The sequence below is a fragment of the Salvelinus alpinus genome, chromosome 6 (assembly GCF_045679555.1).
Source record: "Salvelinus alpinus chromosome 6, SLU_Salpinus.1, whole genome shotgun sequence".
In the NCBI taxonomy this organism is placed as follows: Eukaryota; Metazoa; Chordata; class Actinopteri; order Salmoniformes; family Salmonidae; genus Salvelinus; species Salvelinus alpinus.
In genome coordinates, this window is record NC_092091.1 from 85,165,535 (window position 1) to 85,187,093 (window position 21,559).

A 21,559-nucleotide genomic window follows, 5' to 3' on the forward strand; every position below is an offset into this window, starting at 1 on the left:
CCTGACCAGGAAGTGGAAAGTCTGAAATCGAGGCTCTGTTCTTCTTCCTGCCTATAAATGGGCATGATACGTAAGAGTATACGTGCACTTCATAGATCTTCCCCTGGATGTCAAGAGGCTGTGAGAGAAGAAATTTAGTGTTTATCTTGGTCTGAAGTGGAATACAAGCTCTTTGTATGACGTGTCCCTCATTTCCGGTACTCTGGGGAGCGCGAGGTGGACAGTGGGATTGCCTTCTGTTTAGCTGCCGTTATAGGCGACTACTATCTCCGGCTTTGAATTTATTTGATACATGTGACCATATCATCGTAAAGTATGTTTTTTCAATATAGTTTAATCAGATTATTGAAATTTTTTCGGGAGTTTTGCCGTGTTCCGTTCTCTGACTTTGTTGACGTTGGAGAGATCCGTGCCACTCGGCTAGTTGGCTAGTGCCCATGCTAAATGATGAGGGAAATTTGCCGTTCCAGATCCAAACAACAACTGTTCTGGACAAAGGACACCTTGTCCAACATTCTGACGGAAGATCACCAAAAGTAAGAAACATTTTATGATGCTATTTCTAATATCTGTCGTGCATGTGAACTGGTCGTCGGCGCCCAAGTGTTTCTGGCTATTGTGGCTACGCTAATATAATGTTACATTTTGTTTTCGCTGTAAAACATTTAATAAATCGGAAATATTGTCTGGAATCACAAGATGCCTGTCTTTCAATTGCTGTACACTATGTCTTTTTCAGAAATGTTTTATGATGAGTAATTAGGTATTTGACGTTGGTGTCTGTAAATATTATGGCTGCTTTCGGTGCAATTTCTGATTGTAGCTGAAATGTAAACTATGATTTATACCTGAAATATGCAAATTTTTCGAACAAAACATATGCTATACAATAAATATGTTATCAGACTGTCATCTGATGAAGTTGTTTCTTGGTTAGTGGCTATTTATATGTTTATTTGGTCGAGTTTGTGATAGCTACTGATGGAGTAAAAAAGTGGTGGAGTAAAAAAGTGGTGTCTTTTGCTAACGTGGTTAGCTAATAGATTTACATATTGTGTCTTCCCTGTAAAACATTTAAAAAATCGGACATGTTGGCTGGATTCACAAGATGTGTACCTTTCATATGCTGTATTGGACTTGTTAATGTGTGAAAGTTAAATATTTAAAAAAATATATATTTTGAATTTCGCGCCCTGCACTTGAGCTGGATGTTGTCATAAGTGTACCGACGTCGGGCTGCAGCCCAAACAGGTTAACCAACAGTGCAGTTCAAGAAGAAATAAATATTTAGCAAGTAGACTAAAATAAAAAGAAATAATAAAAAGTAACACAATAAGAATAAGAATAATGAGGCTATATACAGGGGGCACCGGTACTGAGTCAGTGTGCAGGGGTACAGGCTATTTGAGGTAATCTGTACATGTAGGTGATTTTATGAATTGTTCAGCAGTCTAACGGCTTAAAGGTAGAAGCTGTTGGGGAGCCTTTTGGTCCTAGACGTGGTGCCCCGGTACCGCTTGCCATGCGGTAGCAGAGAAAACAGTCTATAACTTGGTTGACTGGAGTCTCTGACAATTTTATGGGCTTTCCTCTGACACCGCCTATTATATAGGTCCTGGATGGCAGGAAGCTTGGCACCAGTGATGTACTGGACCGTTCGCACTACCCCTGTAGCACCTTACGGTCAGATGCTGAGCAGTTGCCATACCAGGCGGGGATGCAACCAGTCAGGATGCTCTCGATGGTGCAGCTGTAGATCCTTTTTTCAGTCTCCTGAGGGAGAAAAGGTTTTGTCGTGCCCTCTTCACAACTGTCTTCGTATGTTTGGACCATGATAGTTCGTTGGTGATGTGGACACCAAGGAACTTGAAACTCTCAACCAGCTCCACTACAGCCCCGTTGATGAGAATGGGGGCCTGATCGACCTGCCTTTTCCTGTAGTCCACGATCAGCTCCTTTGTCTTGCTCACATTGAGGGAGAGGTTGTTGCCCTGGCACCACACGGCCAGGTCTCTGACATCCTCCCTATAGGCCATTTCATCGTTGTTGGTGATCAGGCCTACCACTGTTGTGTCGTCAGCAAACTTAATGATGGTGTTGGAGTCGTGTTTGGCCACGCAGTCATGGGTGAACAGGAAATACAGGAGAAGACATGAGTACACACCCCTGAGGGGCCCCAGTATTGAGGATCAGCATGGAAGACGTGTTGTTGCCTACTCTTACCACCTGGGGGTGGTCCGTCAAGAATTCCTGGATCCAGTTTCAGAGGGAGGTGTTTAGTCCCAGAGTCCTTAGCTTTGTGATGAGCTTTGTGGGCACTATGGTGTTGAACGCTGAGCTGTAGTCGATGACCAGCATTCTCACAAAGATGTTCCTTTTGTCCAGGTGAGAAAGGGCGGTGTGGCATGCGATTGAGATTGTATCATCTGTGGATCTGTTGGGGCGGTATGCAAATTGGAGTGGGTCTACAGTGTCCAGGAGGATGCTGTTGATATGAGCCATGACCAGCCTTTCAAAGCACTTCATGGCTACCGACGTGAGTGCCACGGGGCGGTAATCATTTTGGCAGGTTACCTTTGCTTCCTTTGGGCACATGGACTATGGTGGTCTGCTTGAAACATGTTGGTATTACAGACTCAGTCAGGGAGAAGTTTAACATGTCAGTGAAGACACCTGACAGTTGGTCCGCACATGCTTTGAGTACACTTCCTGGTAATCTGTCTGGCCCAGCGGCTTTGTGAATTTTGACCTGTTTAAAGGTTTTGTTTACATCGGCTGCCGAGAGCATTATCACACAGTCATCTTGTGACAGGTACTGAGATATGTTTTGATAATGTAAGGTATTGACATTTGCAGGGCTAGTAAAATAACATGCAACTGGAAGCAGACAGTAAAAATGTGTCTTAAAGTAGTACAATGATGTGATCGCCTGTGAATGTACTTTACTGTAGCCTAACTGTCCATCTGTGGACAGGCACTAATGTCAGTTAAGTTGTGATGGTGTCATGCATCTGACTGTTGTATATTCAGTGTGTCAATGATTGATCGTAATATGCCTTTAATGGAAATGACTGAGAGTATATATTATATTTTATATTGGTCTTATGTTAGAGTAGGAGAAGGTGGGGAGGGTTTAGAAGTCGGTTACCCAATTCAACAGATCTGATGCTATATGTCAGGAAGAGAGAGCGAGAGGAGCAGAGAGAGAGGAGTAGAGAGGAGCAGAGAGAGGGAAGAGAGAGAGGAGTAGAGAAGAGCAGAGAGAGATGGGACAGAGAGGAGGGGAGGGGACAGAGCATAGCCGCAGGAAGTAGGGGTGCTGAGAGTGCTGAAGAACCCCCTGACAAATCTGAATAAAAAACTAATATATACACTACCGTTCAAAAGTTTGTGGTCACTTAGAAATGTCCTTGTTTTTGAAAGAAAAGCAAAAAAATTGGACCATTAAAATAACATGAAATTTATCAGAAATACAGTGCAGACATTGTTAATGTTGTAAATGACTATTGTAGCTGGAAATGGCTGATTTTTTATGGAATATCTACATTGGCGTACAGAGGCCCATTATCAGCAACCATCACTCCTGTATTCCAAATGCACGTTGTGTTAGCTAATCCAAGTTTAGCACTTTAAAAGGATAAATGATCATTAGAAAACCCTTTTGCAATTATGTTAGCACAGCTGAAAACTGTTGTCCTGGTTAAAGAAGCATTAAAACTGGCCATCTTTAGACTTGTTGAGTATCTGGAGCATCACATTTGTGGGTTCGATTACAGGCTCAAAATGGCAAGAAACAAAGAACTTTCTTCTGAAACTCGTCAGTCTATTCTTGTTCTGAGAAATTAAGGCTATTCCATGCGAGAAATTGCCAAGAAACTGAAGGTCTCATACAACGCTGTGTACTACTCCCTTCACGGAACAGGTCAAACTGTCTCTATCCAGAACAGATAGAGGAGTGGGAGGCCCCGGTGCACAACTGAGCAAGAGGGAAAGTACATTAGAGTGTCTAGTTTGAGAAACAGATGCCTCACAAGTCCTCAACTGGCAGCTTAATTAAATAGTACCCGCAAAACACCAGTCTCAGCGTCAACAGTGAAGAGGAGACTCCGGGATGCTGGCCTTCTAGGCAGAGTTGCAAAGAAAAATACATTTCTCTGACTGGCCAGTAAAAAGAAAAGATTAAGATGGGCAAAAGAACACAGACACTGGACAGAGAAACTACCTAGAAGGCCAGCAACCTGGAGTCGCCTCTTCACTGTTGACGTTGAGACTGGTGTTTTGCGGGTACTATTTAATAAAGCTGCCAGTTGATGACTTGTGAGGCGTCTGTTCTTGTTGACCATTCATGCTAATGTTGGGTTTTTGAGCTAGTGCCCAATAGACTCCCATTCAATCCTTGAAAGACTTCTCTCCTTGTCCCAGAATCACCCAGAATGCACCATGCGTCCCATGAATGTTGTATACGTTTTCCTTCCCATCTCCGCAAAAGTATTTCTGAAGTTGTGAATGTTAGATTCCACTCTGTGAGACACATCGATCTGCAGGTTGAATATGGTGAGATTGTAGACTCCTAAATTGATAGTGCAGTTTGTTTAGGTGATTTAACAGCTAGTTAGCTACTTCACATGCTGATATTGTCTTTGGGATTATTGTGTGTAGATACGTTTAGATACCAGCCAGCCAGCCCATACAGAGAGCATTGCATTGTGGATTTTGTAGTCGACTTGAGCTGCAACAGATTTCCACAACGATGTTCCATCTTGATACCAACCTTATTATAACGCCAAAATGAAACATTTGTTCTCACATACAAGTATTATTTACAAGTATTATTTAACACTGTCAAGTAAAGGAATGAGTGGTGTAGATTTTCATCTTGTATTTCATGATTTTCTTCATTCTTTGGTTGAGTCAGTTTGTCGTTATGTGTCCTTGTTGATTGAAGGCCTAAGAAATTCCTTTAGGATTTATCTGGCATAGTTTACATTCACAGTCAGCTGTTTTATGCTCCGGTTACTTTCACATCGATGTGGGTATTTGAAGTCAGCATTGAAGTGTGTATTATGCATCTATTTCATTGTACTGTTCCACCAGTAGACTAAATGAGTCAATGTAGCCTCTGTATGATGAGGTTGAGTAGTACATTGTACATCCATTCCACAGACCTTTAAACCCAATATAAACCTAATATAAACCTAATATTGCAGTGATAATTCATGTCTGGGGGCATTAATTTATGTTAGTTTTTGCTGTTCTCCAAATAGTATTATAGAGTTTTTAAGAACAATAAATGAGCTTCAACTGGTGGGGGGATTTCTACCCACCCCATTTAGCCATACCCTAGGTTTAGCTGTATTTATACACACCCCATTTAGCCATACCCTAGGTTTATCTGTATTTATACACATCCCATTTAGCCATACCCTAGGTTTAGCTGTATTTCTACACACCCCATTTAGCCATACCCTAGGTTTAGCTGTATTTATACACACCCCATTTAGCCATACCCTAGGTTTAGCTGTATTTCGACACACCCCATTTAGCCATACCCTAGGTTTAGCTTCTACACACCCAAACTACTTCAAGTGGCTATGGGACAGAGAAGAAGGGAAGGGAAGAAGAGTGGAAGAGAAGGGGAGGAGAGAAAGGGAGATGTCAACAGAGATGGGGCTGACAGACTATCATGCAGTCAACTGAATATCTTGTCATTACTGAATTCTCACCAGTGATGTCATCATAACCAGTAGCCTTTTCCACTCTTGGTTCGGCTCAGCTTGACCCTGACCTATGAAACTAATGATTGAAAAACAGACGAAAGCAAGTGTAATAAATTATAAATAAACTAATCTGCAAAGATATGGTTAACCTTTCCATGGAAGGGGAATGTGTGGACACATGGGTGCCAGGAAGGGGTGTGGCTGAAATAGAATCCACTAATTTGAAGGGGTGTCCACATACTTTTGTATATATAGTGTATGTACACATGGGTGTTGTTCCACCATACCAACGATAAGCCTGTCTTCCCCATCACTTCGTGAAAGGTCATGTTGATGTTCATTTAACCTCTGTCTCTCTCTTCTTCTGACTCCTCCCTTTCTCCTTTGTTTCTCTCTCTCTCTCTGTCTCTTTCTCTCTATCTCTCTGTCTCTGTCTCTCTCTTTCTCCTCAGATCTCCAGGCTCAAAGTGTCATTCCACCAGGTAGGTAGAGTATACATCTACAGTGATTATAGCAGTTCAATATTAGTCAACCTTATGGAGAAATTTAAGTCAACCCACATGGAGAAATTCATGTGTCCATACAAACCATTCTAAAACCCAATAACAAGTAGTGTTTTATGGAACTACTAATACTTGTCGACCACAAAGCATTACTGCTGTTAGAATAACAGAATCACTGTCATCATCTGTCCTCACCACTGTGTTTTCCTCTCTGCTGTTTACAGCTGAACTCTCAGTCAGACTGGTGAATGGGCGCAGTTCCTGTTCTGGGACAGTGGAAGTCTTCTATGAAGGAGAGTGGTCAGGTGTATGTACTGGGTGGTGGAGCATGAAAGATGTTATGGTTGTGTGTAGAGAGCTGCGCTGTGGGAATGCTGTAGCTGTTTCTGAAGGACCTCTGGTTGAAGATGGAAGACGAGGAGTCGCCATTAAGAGTTGCAGGGGACATGAGTCTACTATTACAGAGTGTGGCTTCAGAGAAGGAGGACCTGGTTACTGTGACGGTAGAAATGATCATTATGTGATCTGTTCAGGTAAGAGACTGATCATTATGTGATCTGTTCAGGGATGAGACTGATCATTATGTGATCTGTTCAGGTAAGAGACTGATCATTATGTGATCTGTTCAGGGAAGAGACTGATCATTATGTGATCTGTTCAGGTAAGAGACTGATCATTATGTGATCTGTTCAGGTAAGAGACTGATCATTATGTGATCTGTTCAGGTAAGAGACTGATCATTATGTGATCTGTTCAGGTAAGAGACTGATCATTATGTGATCTGTTCAGGTAAGAGACTGATCATTATGTGATCTGTTCAGGGAAGAGACTGATCATTATGTGATCTGTTCAGGTAAGAGACTGATCATTATGTGATCTGTTCAGGTAAGAGACTGATCATTATGTGATCTGTTCAGGTAAGAGACTGATCATTATGTGATCTGTTCAGGTAAGAGACTGATCATTATGTGATCTGTTCAGGTAAGAGACTGATCATTATGTGATCTGTTCAGGTAAGAGACTGGTCATTATGTGATCTGTTCAGGGAAGAGACTGGTCATTACGTGATCTGTTCAGGGAAGAGACTGGTCATTACGTGATCTGTTCAGGGAAGAGACTGATCATTACGTGATCTGTTCAGGGAAGAGACTGGTCATTACGTGATCTGTTCAGGTAAGAGACTGATCATTATGTGATCTGTTCAGGGAAGAGACTGGTCATTATGTGATCTGTTCAGGGAAGAGACTGGTCATTACGTGATCTGTTCAGGGAAGAGACTGGTCATTATGTGATCTGTTCAGGGAAGAGACTGGTCATTATGTGATCTGTTCAGGTAAGAGAATTGGTCATTACGTGATCTGTTCAGGGAAGAGACTGGTCATTATGTGATCTGTTCAGGGAAGAGACTGGTCATTATGTGATCTGTTCAGGTAAGAGTCTGGTCATTATGTGATCTGTTCAGGTAAGAGTCTGGTCATTATGTGATCTGTTCAGGGAAGAGACTGGTCATTATGTGATCTGTTCAGGTAAGAGACTGGTCATTACGTGATCTGTTCAAGGAAGAGACTGGTCATTATGTGATCTGTTCAGGTAAGAGACTGATCATTACGTGATCTGTTCAGGGAAGAGACTGGTCATTATGTGATCTGTTCAGGGAAGAGACTGGTCATTATGTGATCTGTTCAGGTAAGAGACTGGTCATTACGTGATCTGTTCAGGGAAGAGACTGGTCATTATGTGATCTGTTCAGGGAAGAGACTGGTCATTATGTGATCTGTTCAGGGAAGAGACTTGTATTATCCAAGATTCATTTGTAGATTATTTTGCATGTATAACGTTTTATCCTTTTTAAAGGAGAGAGAGGGAGATGTCAACAGAGATGGGGCTGACAGACTAACATGCCGTCAACTCAATATCTTTTCATTACTGACTTCTCACCAGTGATGTCATCACAACCAGTAACCTTTTCCACTCTTCCACTCTTGGTTCGGCTCAGCTTGACCCTGACCTCTGAAATGAAGAATAAAAAAAAAAACACACACAACCAAATGTATTAATTAAAAATAAACTAATCTGCAAAGAGTTGGAAGGGGAATGTGTTTACACATGGGTTTTGTTGCACCATACCAACGATAAGCCTGTCTTCCCATCACATCATGAAAGGTCATGTTGATGTTCATTTAACCTCTGTCTCTCTCTTCCTCTGACTCCTCCCTTTCTCCTCTGTCTCTCTCTTCCTCTGACTCCTCCCTTTCTCCTCTGTCTCTCTCTTCCTCTGACTCCTCCCTTTCTCCTCTGTCTCTCTCTTCCTCTGACTCCTCCCTTTCTCCTCTGTCTCTCTCTTCCTCTGACTCCTCCCTTTCTCCTCTGTCTCTCTCTTCCTCTGACTCCTCCCTTTCTCCTCTGTCTCTCTCTTCCTCTGACTCCCTTTCTCCTCTTCTCTCTCTTCCTCTGACTCCTCCCTTTCTCCTCTGTCTCTCTCTTCCTCTGACTCCTCCCTTTCTCCTTTGTTTCTCTCTATCTCTCTGTCTCTTTCTCCTCTATCTCTCTCATTCTCCTCAGATCTCCAGGCTCAAAGCGTCCGTCCACCAGGTAGGTAGAGTATAAATCTACAGTGATTATAGCAGTTCAATATTAGTCAACTTTATTATCCCACATGGAGAAATTCATGTGTCCATACAAACCATTCTAAACCCAATAACAAGTACTGTTTTATGGAACTACTAATACTTGTCAACCACAAAGCATTACTGCTGTTAGAATAACAGAATCACTGTCATCATCTGTCCTCACCACTGTGTTTTCCTCTCTGCTGTTTACAGCTGAACTCTCAGTCAGACTGGTGAATGGGACCACTTCCTGTTCTGGGACAGTGGAAGTCTTCAACAGAGGAGAGTGGTTCGGACTATGTCCTGGGTGGTGGGCCATGAAAGAGGCCAAGGTTGTCTGTAGAGAGCTGGACTGTGGGAATTTTGTAGATGTATCTAGAGGACCTCTGGTTGAAGATGGAAGAAGAATATATGTTAGCTGCAGTTTATATGGAGATGAGTCTATTGGACAGTGTTACAAAGATGAAGGAAGAAAGAACTGTGATGGTGAATATTATCATCATGTGACCTGTTCAGGTAAGAGACTGGTCATATTGAGAGATTTATTTGTACATTATACAATATTACCATGTATCATGTTTTATGTGTTTTTATTTCATTTAAATAGAGGGAGAGATGTCAGATGTATTTAAACATTATATTTGTGTTTGTCATATTGGTTTATGGGAGATGTTCATGGGCAGATCATTGTAGTTCAGATGGTACTGAAGTGAAGCTGCCTGATGGATGTCCAGCTGTTTATTTTCTATAAAGTGAAGTGAACTTATTCCTGTCTCCTGCCTGCATTATTCCCAGCCCTATCCTGAGTGACTAAGAACCCATTTCTACCTCTTACAGTATCAAACATAGCAAACTACAATCTTTTATCCAACATATTTGTGTTTAGTCCTTGACAGTGTCATCAACAAAACTGATTGAATGTTCAACCAACTCTTTTTCTCCAGAGTCTGTGCGGCTTGTGGATGGAGCTGGTCTCTGCTCTGGGAGAGTGGAGGTGAAGTCCAATCAGTCCTGGGCCTCAGTGTGTGAACCTGACTTTGACCGGCAGGATGCAGAGGTAGTCTGTAGGGAGCTTGGCTGTGGGGCTCCTGCAGCTCTACAGGGGGGGCTCTATGGAGGAGGTGAGGGTCAGACCTGGGATAAAGACTTCCAGTGTAAAGGCAATGAGTCCCTTCTCCTGGACTGTGACACCTCAGACAGAAAAAACAACACCTGCCTACCTGGTAATGCTGTTGGACTCACCTGCTCAGGTAAGAAACAGTTTGTCACTCAATCAACATTGTTTCTCACCTGGAGTGAAGAATATGAGAGACAATATAGGTGTGTTTTAGTGAGAAAATAGTAAGATTACTGTCTCTCTCTTTTCTTTTCTCAGAGCCTGATGATGTGAGGCTGGTGGGAGGAGGCAGTCGCTGTGCTGGTGGAGTGGAGCGGTACGACCAGGGAGAGTGGAAGACTGTGGGAGCTGAAAACTGGAACCAGGAGGCTATAGCTGCAGTAGTGTGTAGACAGCTGGGTTGTGGCTCCACTGTTTCAGTACTACCTGGAAACACCACTGGAGTGTATGGAGTTTCCTGTTCTGGGTCTGAGTCTGCACTGAGGGAGTGTTCCAGAACGTCTGGTCGCCTTTCTGGATTCACAGTGATCTGCTCAGGTAATAACAAGGTACACTACATGGCCAAAAGTATGTGGGCAGTAGTGTATTTGGTTATTTCAGCACACCTGTTGCTGACAGGTGTATTAAATCAAGCACATAGCGGTCCAATCTCCATAGATTGGCAGTAGAATGGCCTTACTGAAGAGCTCAGTGACTTTCAACGTGGCGCTCCTAGGAGCAACAGTGATTCAGCTGCAAAATGAAGCCACACAAGCACACGGGACACGGAACAGGACCAGCAAGTGCTGAAGTGCGTAGAGCGTAAGAATCATGTGTCCTCAGTTGCAAAACTCGCTACAGATATCCACATTATTTTGGCCTTATAGTATATCTCCTTCCTGGACTCACAGTGATCTGCTCAGGAAATATCAACATATTATAATTATATTCAACTGATTTCCTTCATTCATACAACTTCCTCTGCACCTCTCATGATGACTGTTTAGCTTGTCAGTCTGCTTTACTAAATAGATCACTCAGTCAAGTAGGAATCAAATATAAGTTAAATATCCCAGAATGCTTTCGTACTTGAGTGTTATCTCAGTGAACGTCTCTACTCACTACCACTGTCACATGTCATGTTATTGTCATATCTAAATGAGGAAAGTAGTTGAGGAGCTACGTTTTATGTTCTCTCATAACTTCTCCTCTGAGAGTGAGTTCCTCTCACCATCACAGGTAACTGAACTTGGGGTGAGACATTCTTACTAGTCTGCTAGAGAACCAGTTCGGATTTAAATATACTTTTTGTATGACTGAAGCCTTTAGTGAGAGGTCTAATGCTTTAATATTTAATAATTTCTGCCCTCAGAATTCATATTCATTATTTAAATAGGCCTGTTAAATTTTGTCTGGCTTACCATTACAAATCAAATGGAATATTCGTTGCTCATTTAATTTAAAAAACTGGTCGCCAGGTGTCGGCAAGACCATAAGCAAATAGGTAAACTGGAATATGACTAAAGAGTTAATCAGGGTGATTTTTCCACTAATAGACAGGTTTTTTCCTTTCCATGGTCGCAAGATCTTATCTATTTCTGCTAAACATCTATTAAAATGTATTAGAGTGAGTTAATTTGTTTCTTTCTGGATATGTATACCGAGTATGTCCACATCAGCATCAGACCATTTTATTGGTAAACTACACAGTAATGTCACAGTTGTATTTTTAATATAGTACACTTATCATATAATTTGGTTGTAATCCAGAGAGGTTATTAAAAGTATCTAGATCCTTTATGAGGATGTGGAGGGATCCAAAATGTGGATTTAATAGAAAACATGAATCATCAGTGTACAACGACACCTTTGTTTTTAAGCCCTGGATTTCTAACCCCTTGATATTGTTATTGGATCGGATTTTAATAGCTAACATTTTGATGGCCATAATAAATAGATATGCCGATAGTGGACAACCTTGTTTAACTCCTCTAGATAGTTTAAAACTGTCAAGGCTGTGGGTAACTGGTGAATGGAGTCAGGCGCAGGAGAGCAGAGATGCGTGGACAAGGTATTTAATACAAGAAAACACCAGTATAAACACAATGCTATGGTGCTAGAAAAATACCGGTACCACGAAATTAACGGGCGTAAATACAAAACCGGGCAACAATATACCAGCCGTCAGATACAGCCTTACAATAAAACAAACACGCACACAAACATGGAGGAAACCAGAGGGTTAAATAATGAACATGTAATGAGGGAATTGAAACCAGGTGTGTAAAAATCAAAGACAAAACAAATGGAAAATGAAAAGTGGATCGGTGAAGGCTAGAAGGCCGGTGACGTCGACCACCGAATGCCGATCGAACAAGGAGAGGGACCGCCTTTTGCGGAAGTCGTGACAAAAACTTTCTGAGAAGTAGCCATTATTTACGATTTTACACCTAGGGTTACTATACATAACTTTAACCCATAGTATAAGTATTCTCCATAATGTAAATATTCCAGGCATTTATATATAAATTCCAGTTGTACTTTATCAAAAACCATTTCAAAGTCAGCTATGAATACCAGGCCTGGTTTCCCAGATTCTGCATAGCGTTCTATTGTTTCCAGTACTTGTCTAATATTATCTCCAATGTATCATCCATGAAAAAACCTGTCTGATTAGGATGAATAATATCTGACAATACCTTTTAAATTCTATGCGCTACACATTTTGCTATAATTTTTTGCATCTCAAAACTGAAGTGTAAGATGCCTCCGATGTTTTAATTTCTAAAACATGCTGATGGTCCTCTGAGTATATCTAAAAGGTTCAGGCCTGGAGTTCCTCCTCTGTAATTTGTCCTTCACATGAGTCTTTCTGTACAGCTGTTCATTTGACATTATGAATAGATATCCAAACACGTATCTTCGGTTAGTGGAGATGGAGGAGACTGAAACGAAAACATCAAGTGCTTTACTTCCTCTATCAAAGTAACATTTGGTAAATCATGGGTGAATCTGTAATGTGTAGCAAGGTTCATAAAACATTTTTTGTTGAAGGTTTTTATAATATGTTAAACTGGATCTTTCTTGAATAAGTTCCTCCCTCCATTTCTTTTTGTTTTTCCTCCATTTTAATCTGAGACTCTATGGTACAGTTTGTATTGCTACCTAACTGTACTGTTAGTCCTGCCATTTCCTTTGTTAATATGGACTATTTTGACCTAAATTGTTTTGTTTTAGCGATTACTGTATTGCATTTGCTCTGAAGGCACATTTAAAAGTGGCCCATACAATAAGGGGATCTGCTCTATCTATGTTATGTCTGAAAAAGTAGGTTATAAATTCTTCTGTCCTTGTTAAAAACAAGTTATCGTCCAATAGGCTTTGATTAAATGTCCAATATCCTCGCCCACGTGGAAATTATGTTAGAGTAATATATATGCTAATATATGTCCCCCATCAACATTATTTTACCTTTTGGTGCCAGAGAGAACGACATAAGAAAGTAGTCTCACTAGGTCAGGATATTAAACCTCCTCCATGTATATCTCACTAGGTCAGGATATTAAACCTCCTCCATGTATATCTCACTAGGTCAGGATATTAAACCTACTCCATGTATATCTCACTAGGTCAGGATATTAAACCTCCTCCATGTATATCTCACTAGGTCAGGATATTAAACCTCCTCCATGTATATCTCACTAGGTCAGGATATTAAACCTACTCCATGTATATCTCACTAGGTCAGGATATTAAACCTACTCCATGTATATCTCACTAGGTCAGGATATTAAACCTCCTCCATGTATATCTCACTAGTCAGGATATTAAACCTACTCCACGTATATCTCACTAGGTCAGGATATTAAACCTACTCCATGTATGTCTCACTAGATCAGGATATTAATACTCCTCCATGTATATCTCACTAGGTCAGGATATTAAACCTACTCCATGTATATCTCACTAGGTCAGGATATTAAACCTACTCCACGTATATCTCACTAGGTCAGGATATTAAACCTACTCCATGTATATCTCACTAGGTCAGGATATTAAACCTACTCCATGTATATCTCACTAGGTCAGGATATTAAACCTCCTCCATGTATATCTCACTAGGTCAGGATATTAAACGTCCTCCATGTATATCTCACTAGGTCAGGGTATTAAACCTCCATGTATATCTCACTAGGTCAGGACATTAAACCTCCTCCATGTATATCTCACTAGGTCAGGATATTAAACCTCCTCCATGTATATCTCACTAGGTCAGGATATTAAACCTCCATGTATATCTCACTAGGTCAGGACATTAAACCACCTCCATGTATATCTCACTAGGTCAGGACATTAAACCTCCATGTATATCTCACTAGGTCAGGATATTAAACCTTCTCCATGTATATCTCACTAGGTCAGGATATTAAACCTCCATGTATATCTCACTAGGTCAGGATATTAAACCTCCTCCATGTATATCTCACTAGGTCAGGATATTAAACCTCCATGTATATCTCACTAGGTCAGGATATTAAACCTCCTCCATGTATATCTCACTAGGTCAGGACATTAAGCCACCTCCATGTATATCTCACTAGGTCAGGATATTAAACCTCCTCCATGTATATCTCACTAGGTCAGGATATTAAACCTACTCCATGTATATCTCACTAGGTCAGGATATTAAACCTCCTCCATGTATATCTCACTAGGTCAGGATATTAAACCTACTCCATGTATATCTCACTAGGTCAGGATATTAAACCTCCTCCATGTATATCTCACTAGTCAGGATATTAAACCTACTCCACGTATATCTCACTAGGTCAGGATATTAAACCTACTCCATGTATGTCTCACTAGATCAGGATATTAATACTCCTCCATGTATATCTCACTAGGTCAGGATATTAAACCTACTCCATGTATATCTCACTAGGTCAGGATATTAAACCTACTCCACGTATATCTCACTAGGTCAGGATATTAAACCTACTCCATGTATATCTGACTAGGTCAGGATATTAAACCTACTCCATGTATATCTCACTAGGTCAGGATATTAAACCTCCTCCATGTATATCTCACTAGGTCAGGATATTAAACCTCCTCCATGTATATCTCACTAGGTCAGGATATTAAACCTCCTCCATGTATATCTCACTAGGTCAGGATATTAAACCTCCTCCATGTATATCTCACTAGGTCAGGATATTAAACCTCCTCCATGTATATCTCACTAGGTCAGGGTATTAAACCTCCATGTATATCTCACTAGGTCAGGACATTAAACCTCCTCCATGTATATCTCACGAGGTCAGGATATTAAACCTCCTCCATGTATATCTCACTAGGTCAGGATATTAAACCTCCATGTATATCTCACTAGGTCAGGACATTAAACCACCTCCATGTATATCTCACTAGGTCAGGACATTAAACCTCCTCCATGTATATCTCACTAGGTCAGGATATTAAACCTCCATGTATATCTCACTAGGTCAGGATATTAAACCTCCATGTATATCTCACTAGGTCAGTATATTAAACCTTCTCCATGTATATCTCACTAGGTCAGGATATTAAACCTCCACGTATATCTCACTAGGTCAGGACATTAAACCTCCTCCATGTATATCTCACTAGGTCAGGATATTAAACCTCCATGTATATCTCACTAGGTCAGGATATTAAACCTCCATGTATATCTCACTAGGTCAGGATATTAAACCTCCTCCATGTATATCTCACTAGGTCAGGACATTAAACCTCCTCCATGTATATCTCACTAGGTCAGGATATTAAACCTCCTCCATGTATATCTCACTAGGTCAGGATATTAAACCTCCTCCATGTATATCTCACTAGGTCAGGACATTAAACCTACTCCATGTATATCTCACTAGGTCAGGATATTAAACCTCCATGTATATCTCACTAGGTCAGGATATTAAACCTCCATGTATATCTCACTAGGTCAGTATATTAAACCTTCTCCATGTATATCTCACTAGGTCAGGATATTAAACCTCCACGTATATCTCACTAGGTCAGGACATTAAACCTCCTCCATGTATATCTCACTAGGTCAGGATATTAAACCTCCATGTATATCTCACTAGGTCAGGATATTAAACCTCCATGTATATCTCACTAGGTCAGGATATTAAACCTCCTCCATGTATATCTCACTAGGTCAGGACATTAAACCTCCTCCATGTATATCTCACTAGGTCAGGATATTAAACCTCCATGTATATCTCACTAGGTCAGGATATTAAACCTCCTCCATGTATATCTCACTAGGTCAGGATATTAAACCTCCTCCATGTATATCTCACTAGGTCAGGATATTAAGCCTCCTCCATGTATATCTCACTAGGTCAGGATATTAAACCTTCTCCATGTATATCTCACTAGGTCAGGATATTAAACCTCCTCCATGTATATCTCACTAGGTCAGGATATTAAACCTCCTCCATGTATATCTCACTAGGTCAGGATATTAAACCTCCTCCATGTATATCTCACTAGGTCAGGATATTAAACCTCCTCCATGTATATCTCACTAGGTCAGGACATTAAACCTCCTCCATGTATATCTCACTAGGTCAGGATATTAAACCTCCTCCATGTATATCTCACTAGGTCAGGATATTAAACCTCCTCCATGTATATCTCACTAGGTCAGGATATTAAACCTCCTCCATGTATATCTCACTAGGTCAGGATATTAAACCTCCTCCATGTATATCTCACTAGGTCAGGATATTAAACCTCCTCCATGTATATCTCACTAGGTCAGGATATTAAACCGCCTCCATGTACATCTCACTAGGTCAGGATATTAAACCTCCTCCATGTATATCTCACTAGGTCAGGACATTAAACCTCCTCCACGTATATCTCACTAGGTCAGGACATTAAACCTCCTCCATGTATATCTCACTAGGTCAGGATATTAAACCTCCTCCATGTATATCTCACTAGGTCAGGATATTAAACCTCCTCCATGTATATCTCACTAGGTCAGGACATTAAATCTCCTCCATGTATATCTCACTAGGTCAGGATATTAAACCTCCATGTATATCTCACTAGGTCAGGATATTAAACCTCCTCCATGTACATCTCACTAGGTCAGGATATTAAACCTCCTCCATGTATATCTCACTAGGTCAGGATATTAAACCTCCTCCATGTATATCTCACTAGGTCAGGATATTAAACCTCCACCATGTATATCTCACTAGGTCAGGATATTAAACCTCCTCCATGTATATCTCACTAGGTCAGGATATTTAACCTCCATATTTCCTCTAGTTCCAATATATCCATGACATTCATGATTTCCTTAAGTAAATGAGGGTGATAGTTTGTAGTGTGATTTCCTTTACATTCCATAGAGATATCTAAAACCGTATTATAATCTGACACCATAATAATAGAGTCTCGTGTTGCTTGTAGGGTTGATAAATCATTCTATATATTTTCAAAGAAGCCTGGATCATCATTATTTGGAATGTATAGGTTAATGAGCCCTGTCTGTTTATGTTCCAATAACATCTTTAAAATCATCCATCTACCTTCATCCATCTATCTTTAAAATCATCCATCTATCAAAATTACTGTTAATTAATATCACCTTTTTGAATTTCGTTGACCATGGGAGAAATATATTTCACCCCCCCAGTTCTTTTTCTACACAACTTCATCTAAAATTGTTTATTGAGTTTCCTGTAAATAATAGATATTATATTCCTTCTCTTTCAGCCAGGTAAATACTGATTGTCTATTCTTATTATCTGCTAAGCCATTACAATTATAACTGTCTATACTTATTTCACCACTTACCATAATGAGACACAACTTTAAATTATATTTATCAATATACGTTTGTAAACTCACTGTTAAAAAGTACCATAGTGATTGAGTGTTCATATAGCTGTACCATGATATGTGCATTGTTACTAAGTAACCCTCCAATTGTTCCCCACTATTCAGTCCTCTAAAACCCCTCCCCATCCCAAGTTGGGTTGTCATCCCAGTGACCGGCAGACCACCCCCGTCCCCCCGGATCCCAGGGCCCCCGAGAGACCGGGACCCATCCTTTGAAAAGACCCCACAGTGAAACCCACAGAACAGAAGCAGATCAGCAGACAAAAGCATTCCATCACCCTCACATCGATTAGATTATTATATAGCTATAAGAAAATATATTTTAAAAATGTCCTGCTTATCTTAATTTCCATAATTAACAAATAATATGCATAATAATGTAGGCAGTTCCTGCCATGTGATGTTGTTAGTAGTATATAGATAATGATGTTATTGATTATAAATGTTATGATATTGATTATGATGTAGATTATTGTGATGTTGATAGTAGTATATAGATAATGATGTTATTGATTATAAATGTTATGATATTGATTATGATGTAGATTATTGTTATGATGATGTTAGTAGTATATAGATATTGATTATAAATGTTATGATATTGATTATTGATTATGATGTAGATTATTGTTATGATGTTGCTCTCTAAACTGCCATGTAATCAACTGAATGCTTTTAATAAAATTACAGGCTGTCAGTCTTGTGTGATTCCCCTCTTGGACAGACTACAACATACAATATGAATTAACTGAGATCAGTCTGTGATTCCCCTCTTGGACAGACTACAACATACAGTATGAATTAACTGAGATCAGTCTTGTGTGATTCCCCTCTTGGACAGACTACAACATACAGTATGAATTAACTGAGATCAGTCTGTGATTCCCCTCTTGGACAGACTACAACATACAGTATGAATTAACTGAGATCAGTCTTGTGTGATTCCCCTCTTGGACAGACTACAACATACAGTATGAATTAACTGAGATCAGTCTTGTGTGATTCCCCTCTTGGACAGACTACAACATACAGTATGAATTAACTGAGATCAGTCTTGTGTGATTCCCCTCTTGGACAGACTACAACATACAGTATGAATTAACTGAGATCAGTCTTGTGTGATTCCCCTCTTGGACAGACTACAACATACAGTATGAATTAACTGAGATCAGTCTTGTGTGATTCCCCTCTTGGACAGACTACAACATACAGTATGAATTAACTGAGATCAGTCTTGTGTGATTCCCCTCTTGGACAGACTACAACATACAGTATGAATTAACTGAGATCAGTCTTGTGTGATTCCCCTCTTGGACACACTACAACATACAGTATGAATTAACTGAGATCAGTCTTGTGTGATTCCCCTCTTGGACAGACTACAACATACAGTATGAATTAACTGAGATCAGTCTTGTGTGATTCCCCTCTTGGACAGACTACAACATACAAATGCTGAAATGAAATGCTGACATGCTGAATACAACAGGTGTAGACCTTACAGTGAAATGCTGAATACAACAGGTGTGGACCTTACAGTGAAATGCTGAATACAACAGGTGTGAACCTGACAGTGAAATGCTGAATACAACAGGTGTGAACCTCACAGTGAAATGCTGAATACAACAGGTGTAGACCTCACAGTGAAATGCTGAATACAACAGGTGTAGACCTTACAGTGAAATGCTGAATACAACAGGTGTGGACCTTACAGTGAAATGCTGAATACAACAGGTGTGGACCTTACAGTGAAATGCTGAATACAACAGGTGTAGACCTCACAGTGAAATGCTGAATACAACAGGTGTAGACCTTACAGTGAAATGCTGAATACAACAGGTGTGGACCTCACAGTGAAATGCTGAATACAACAGGTGTAGACCTTACAGTGAAATGCTTACAAGCTCTTAACCAACATTGCTTTAAAAAGTTAAGAAAAAATGTGTTCATTAAACATATATATTTTTTCAGTAATAAATAATTAAACCGCAGCAGTAAAACAACAATAGCGAGGCTATATTGGGGTTCCGTTGCAGAGTCAATGTGAGGGGGCACCGGTTAATCCAGGTAATGGAGGTAATATGTAGGTAGAGTTAAAGTGACTATGTATAGATAGTAAACAGAGAGTAGCAGCAGTGTAAAAGAGGGGTCTGGTGGTCATGTGATTAGATGCTCAGGAGTCTGATGGTTTGGGGGTAGAAGATGTTTAGAAGCCTCTTGGACCTAGACTTGGTGATCCGGTACCACTTGCCGTGCGGTATAAGAGAGAACAGTATAGGACTAGGGTGACTGGTGTCTTTTACAATTGGTAGGGCCTTCCTCTGACACCGCCTGGTATAGAGGTCCTGGATGGCAAGAAGCTTGGCTCCGGTGATGTACTGGGCCGTACGCACTACCCTCTGTAGTGTCTTGTGGTTGGAGGCCGAGCAGTTGCCATACCAGGTAATGATGCAACCAGACGGGATGCTCTCGATGGTGCAGCTGCAGAACCTTTTGAGGATCTGAGGACCCATGCCAAATCTCTTCATTCTCCTGAGGGGGAATAGGCTTTGTCATGCCCTCTTCACGACTGTCTTGGTGTGCTTGGACCATGTTAGTCTGTTGGTGACGTGGACACCAAGGAACTTGAAGCTCTCAACCTGCTCCACTACAGCCCCGTCAATGAGAATGGGGGCGTTCTTGGTCCTCTTTTTCCTCTAGTCCACAGTCATCTCCTTTGTTTTTATCACGTTGAGGGAGAGGTTGTTGTCCTGGCACCACACGGCCAGGTCTCTGACCTCCTCCCTATAGCCTGTCTCATCGCTGACCGTGATCAGGCCTACCACTGTTGTGTCATCGGCAAACTTGATGATGGTGTTGGAGTCGTTCCTGGCTCGACAGTCGTGAGTGAACAGGGAGTACAGGAGGGGTCTGAGCACGATCCCCTGAGGGGCCCCCGTTTTGAGGATCAGCGTGGCGGATATGTTGTTACCTATTCTTACCACCTGGGGGGGGGGGCCCGTCAGGAAGTCCAGGATCCAGTTGCAGAGGGAGGTGTTCAGTCCCAGGGTCCTTAGCTTAGTGATGAGCTTTGAGGGCACTTTGGTGTTTAACGCTAAGCTGTAATCAATGAATAGCATTCTCACATAGGTGTTCCTTTTGTCCAGGTGGGAAAGGACAGTGTTGAGTGCAATAGAGATTGCAGGTCATGGACCAGTGGGGTTGAAAGATACCAAGGGTTAGAGGTCAAATGGTGTCTGCCATTCAGAGAGAGCTCTGCACTATGACCTGAGAGTTGCTAAGCTACCGGTAATTTACCAAAGTAACTTTGGGAATTTATACTAGAATAACTTTTATAAAATGTATTCCTCTATATGGTGTCTGTGTCCATATTGTCCAACAGACTAATTAATGAAAAAGCATCTAATCAACAAGGCCATTATTTTGATGAACTCTATTGACTTGTGTAACAACTAACATCAGTTTGGCTCCAACACATTTACAACAAAGACATTTTGACAGTAAAATAAATACAAGTGTTTAAAAACACATTAAGAATATTTCATGCTGAAACCCTCATATTAAACACCAATGATATTTACTGAGTTCATGGTTTATATTAAGGTTAAGGATTTACAGATTTATATTATATATATTTTTAGACAATCATATTTAATTATTGTATATTTGACATGATAATTACAGACTCATGTGATAAGACCACACAGAGGGCCAGAGATAATTACAGACTCA

The 21,559-nt window shown here is 40.7% G+C and overlaps 1 protein-coding gene and 1 long non-coding RNA gene across 2 annotated transcripts in view; both read left to right on the plus strand.

Annotated features, from left to right (window-relative positions):
• LOC139579781 (scavenger receptor cysteine-rich type 1 protein M130-like) overlaps positions 1-21,559 on the plus strand; it is a 524,366-nt gene that overhangs the window by 9,026 nt on the left and 493,781 nt on the right. The window contains exons 2-7 of the mRNA XM_071408602.1: positions 6,170-6,199; positions 6,445-6,753; positions 8,783-8,812; positions 9,043-9,345; positions 9,774-10,079; positions 10,205-10,483. Of these exons, the coding sequence (XP_071264703.1) occupies positions 6,170-6,199; positions 6,445-6,753; positions 8,783-8,812; positions 9,043-9,345; positions 9,774-10,079; positions 10,205-10,483 (1,257 nt within the window). The remainder of the gene's footprint in view (positions 1-6,169; positions 6,200-6,444; positions 6,754-8,782; positions 8,813-9,042; positions 9,346-9,773; positions 10,080-10,204; positions 10,484-21,559) is intronic.
• On the plus strand, positions 10,490-18,524 carry LOC139577750 (uncharacterized). The gene is made up of 2 exons (XR_011675383.1): positions 10,490-11,164; positions 17,933-18,524. It is a non-coding gene; the product is annotated as an uncharacterized lncRNA (long non-coding RNA).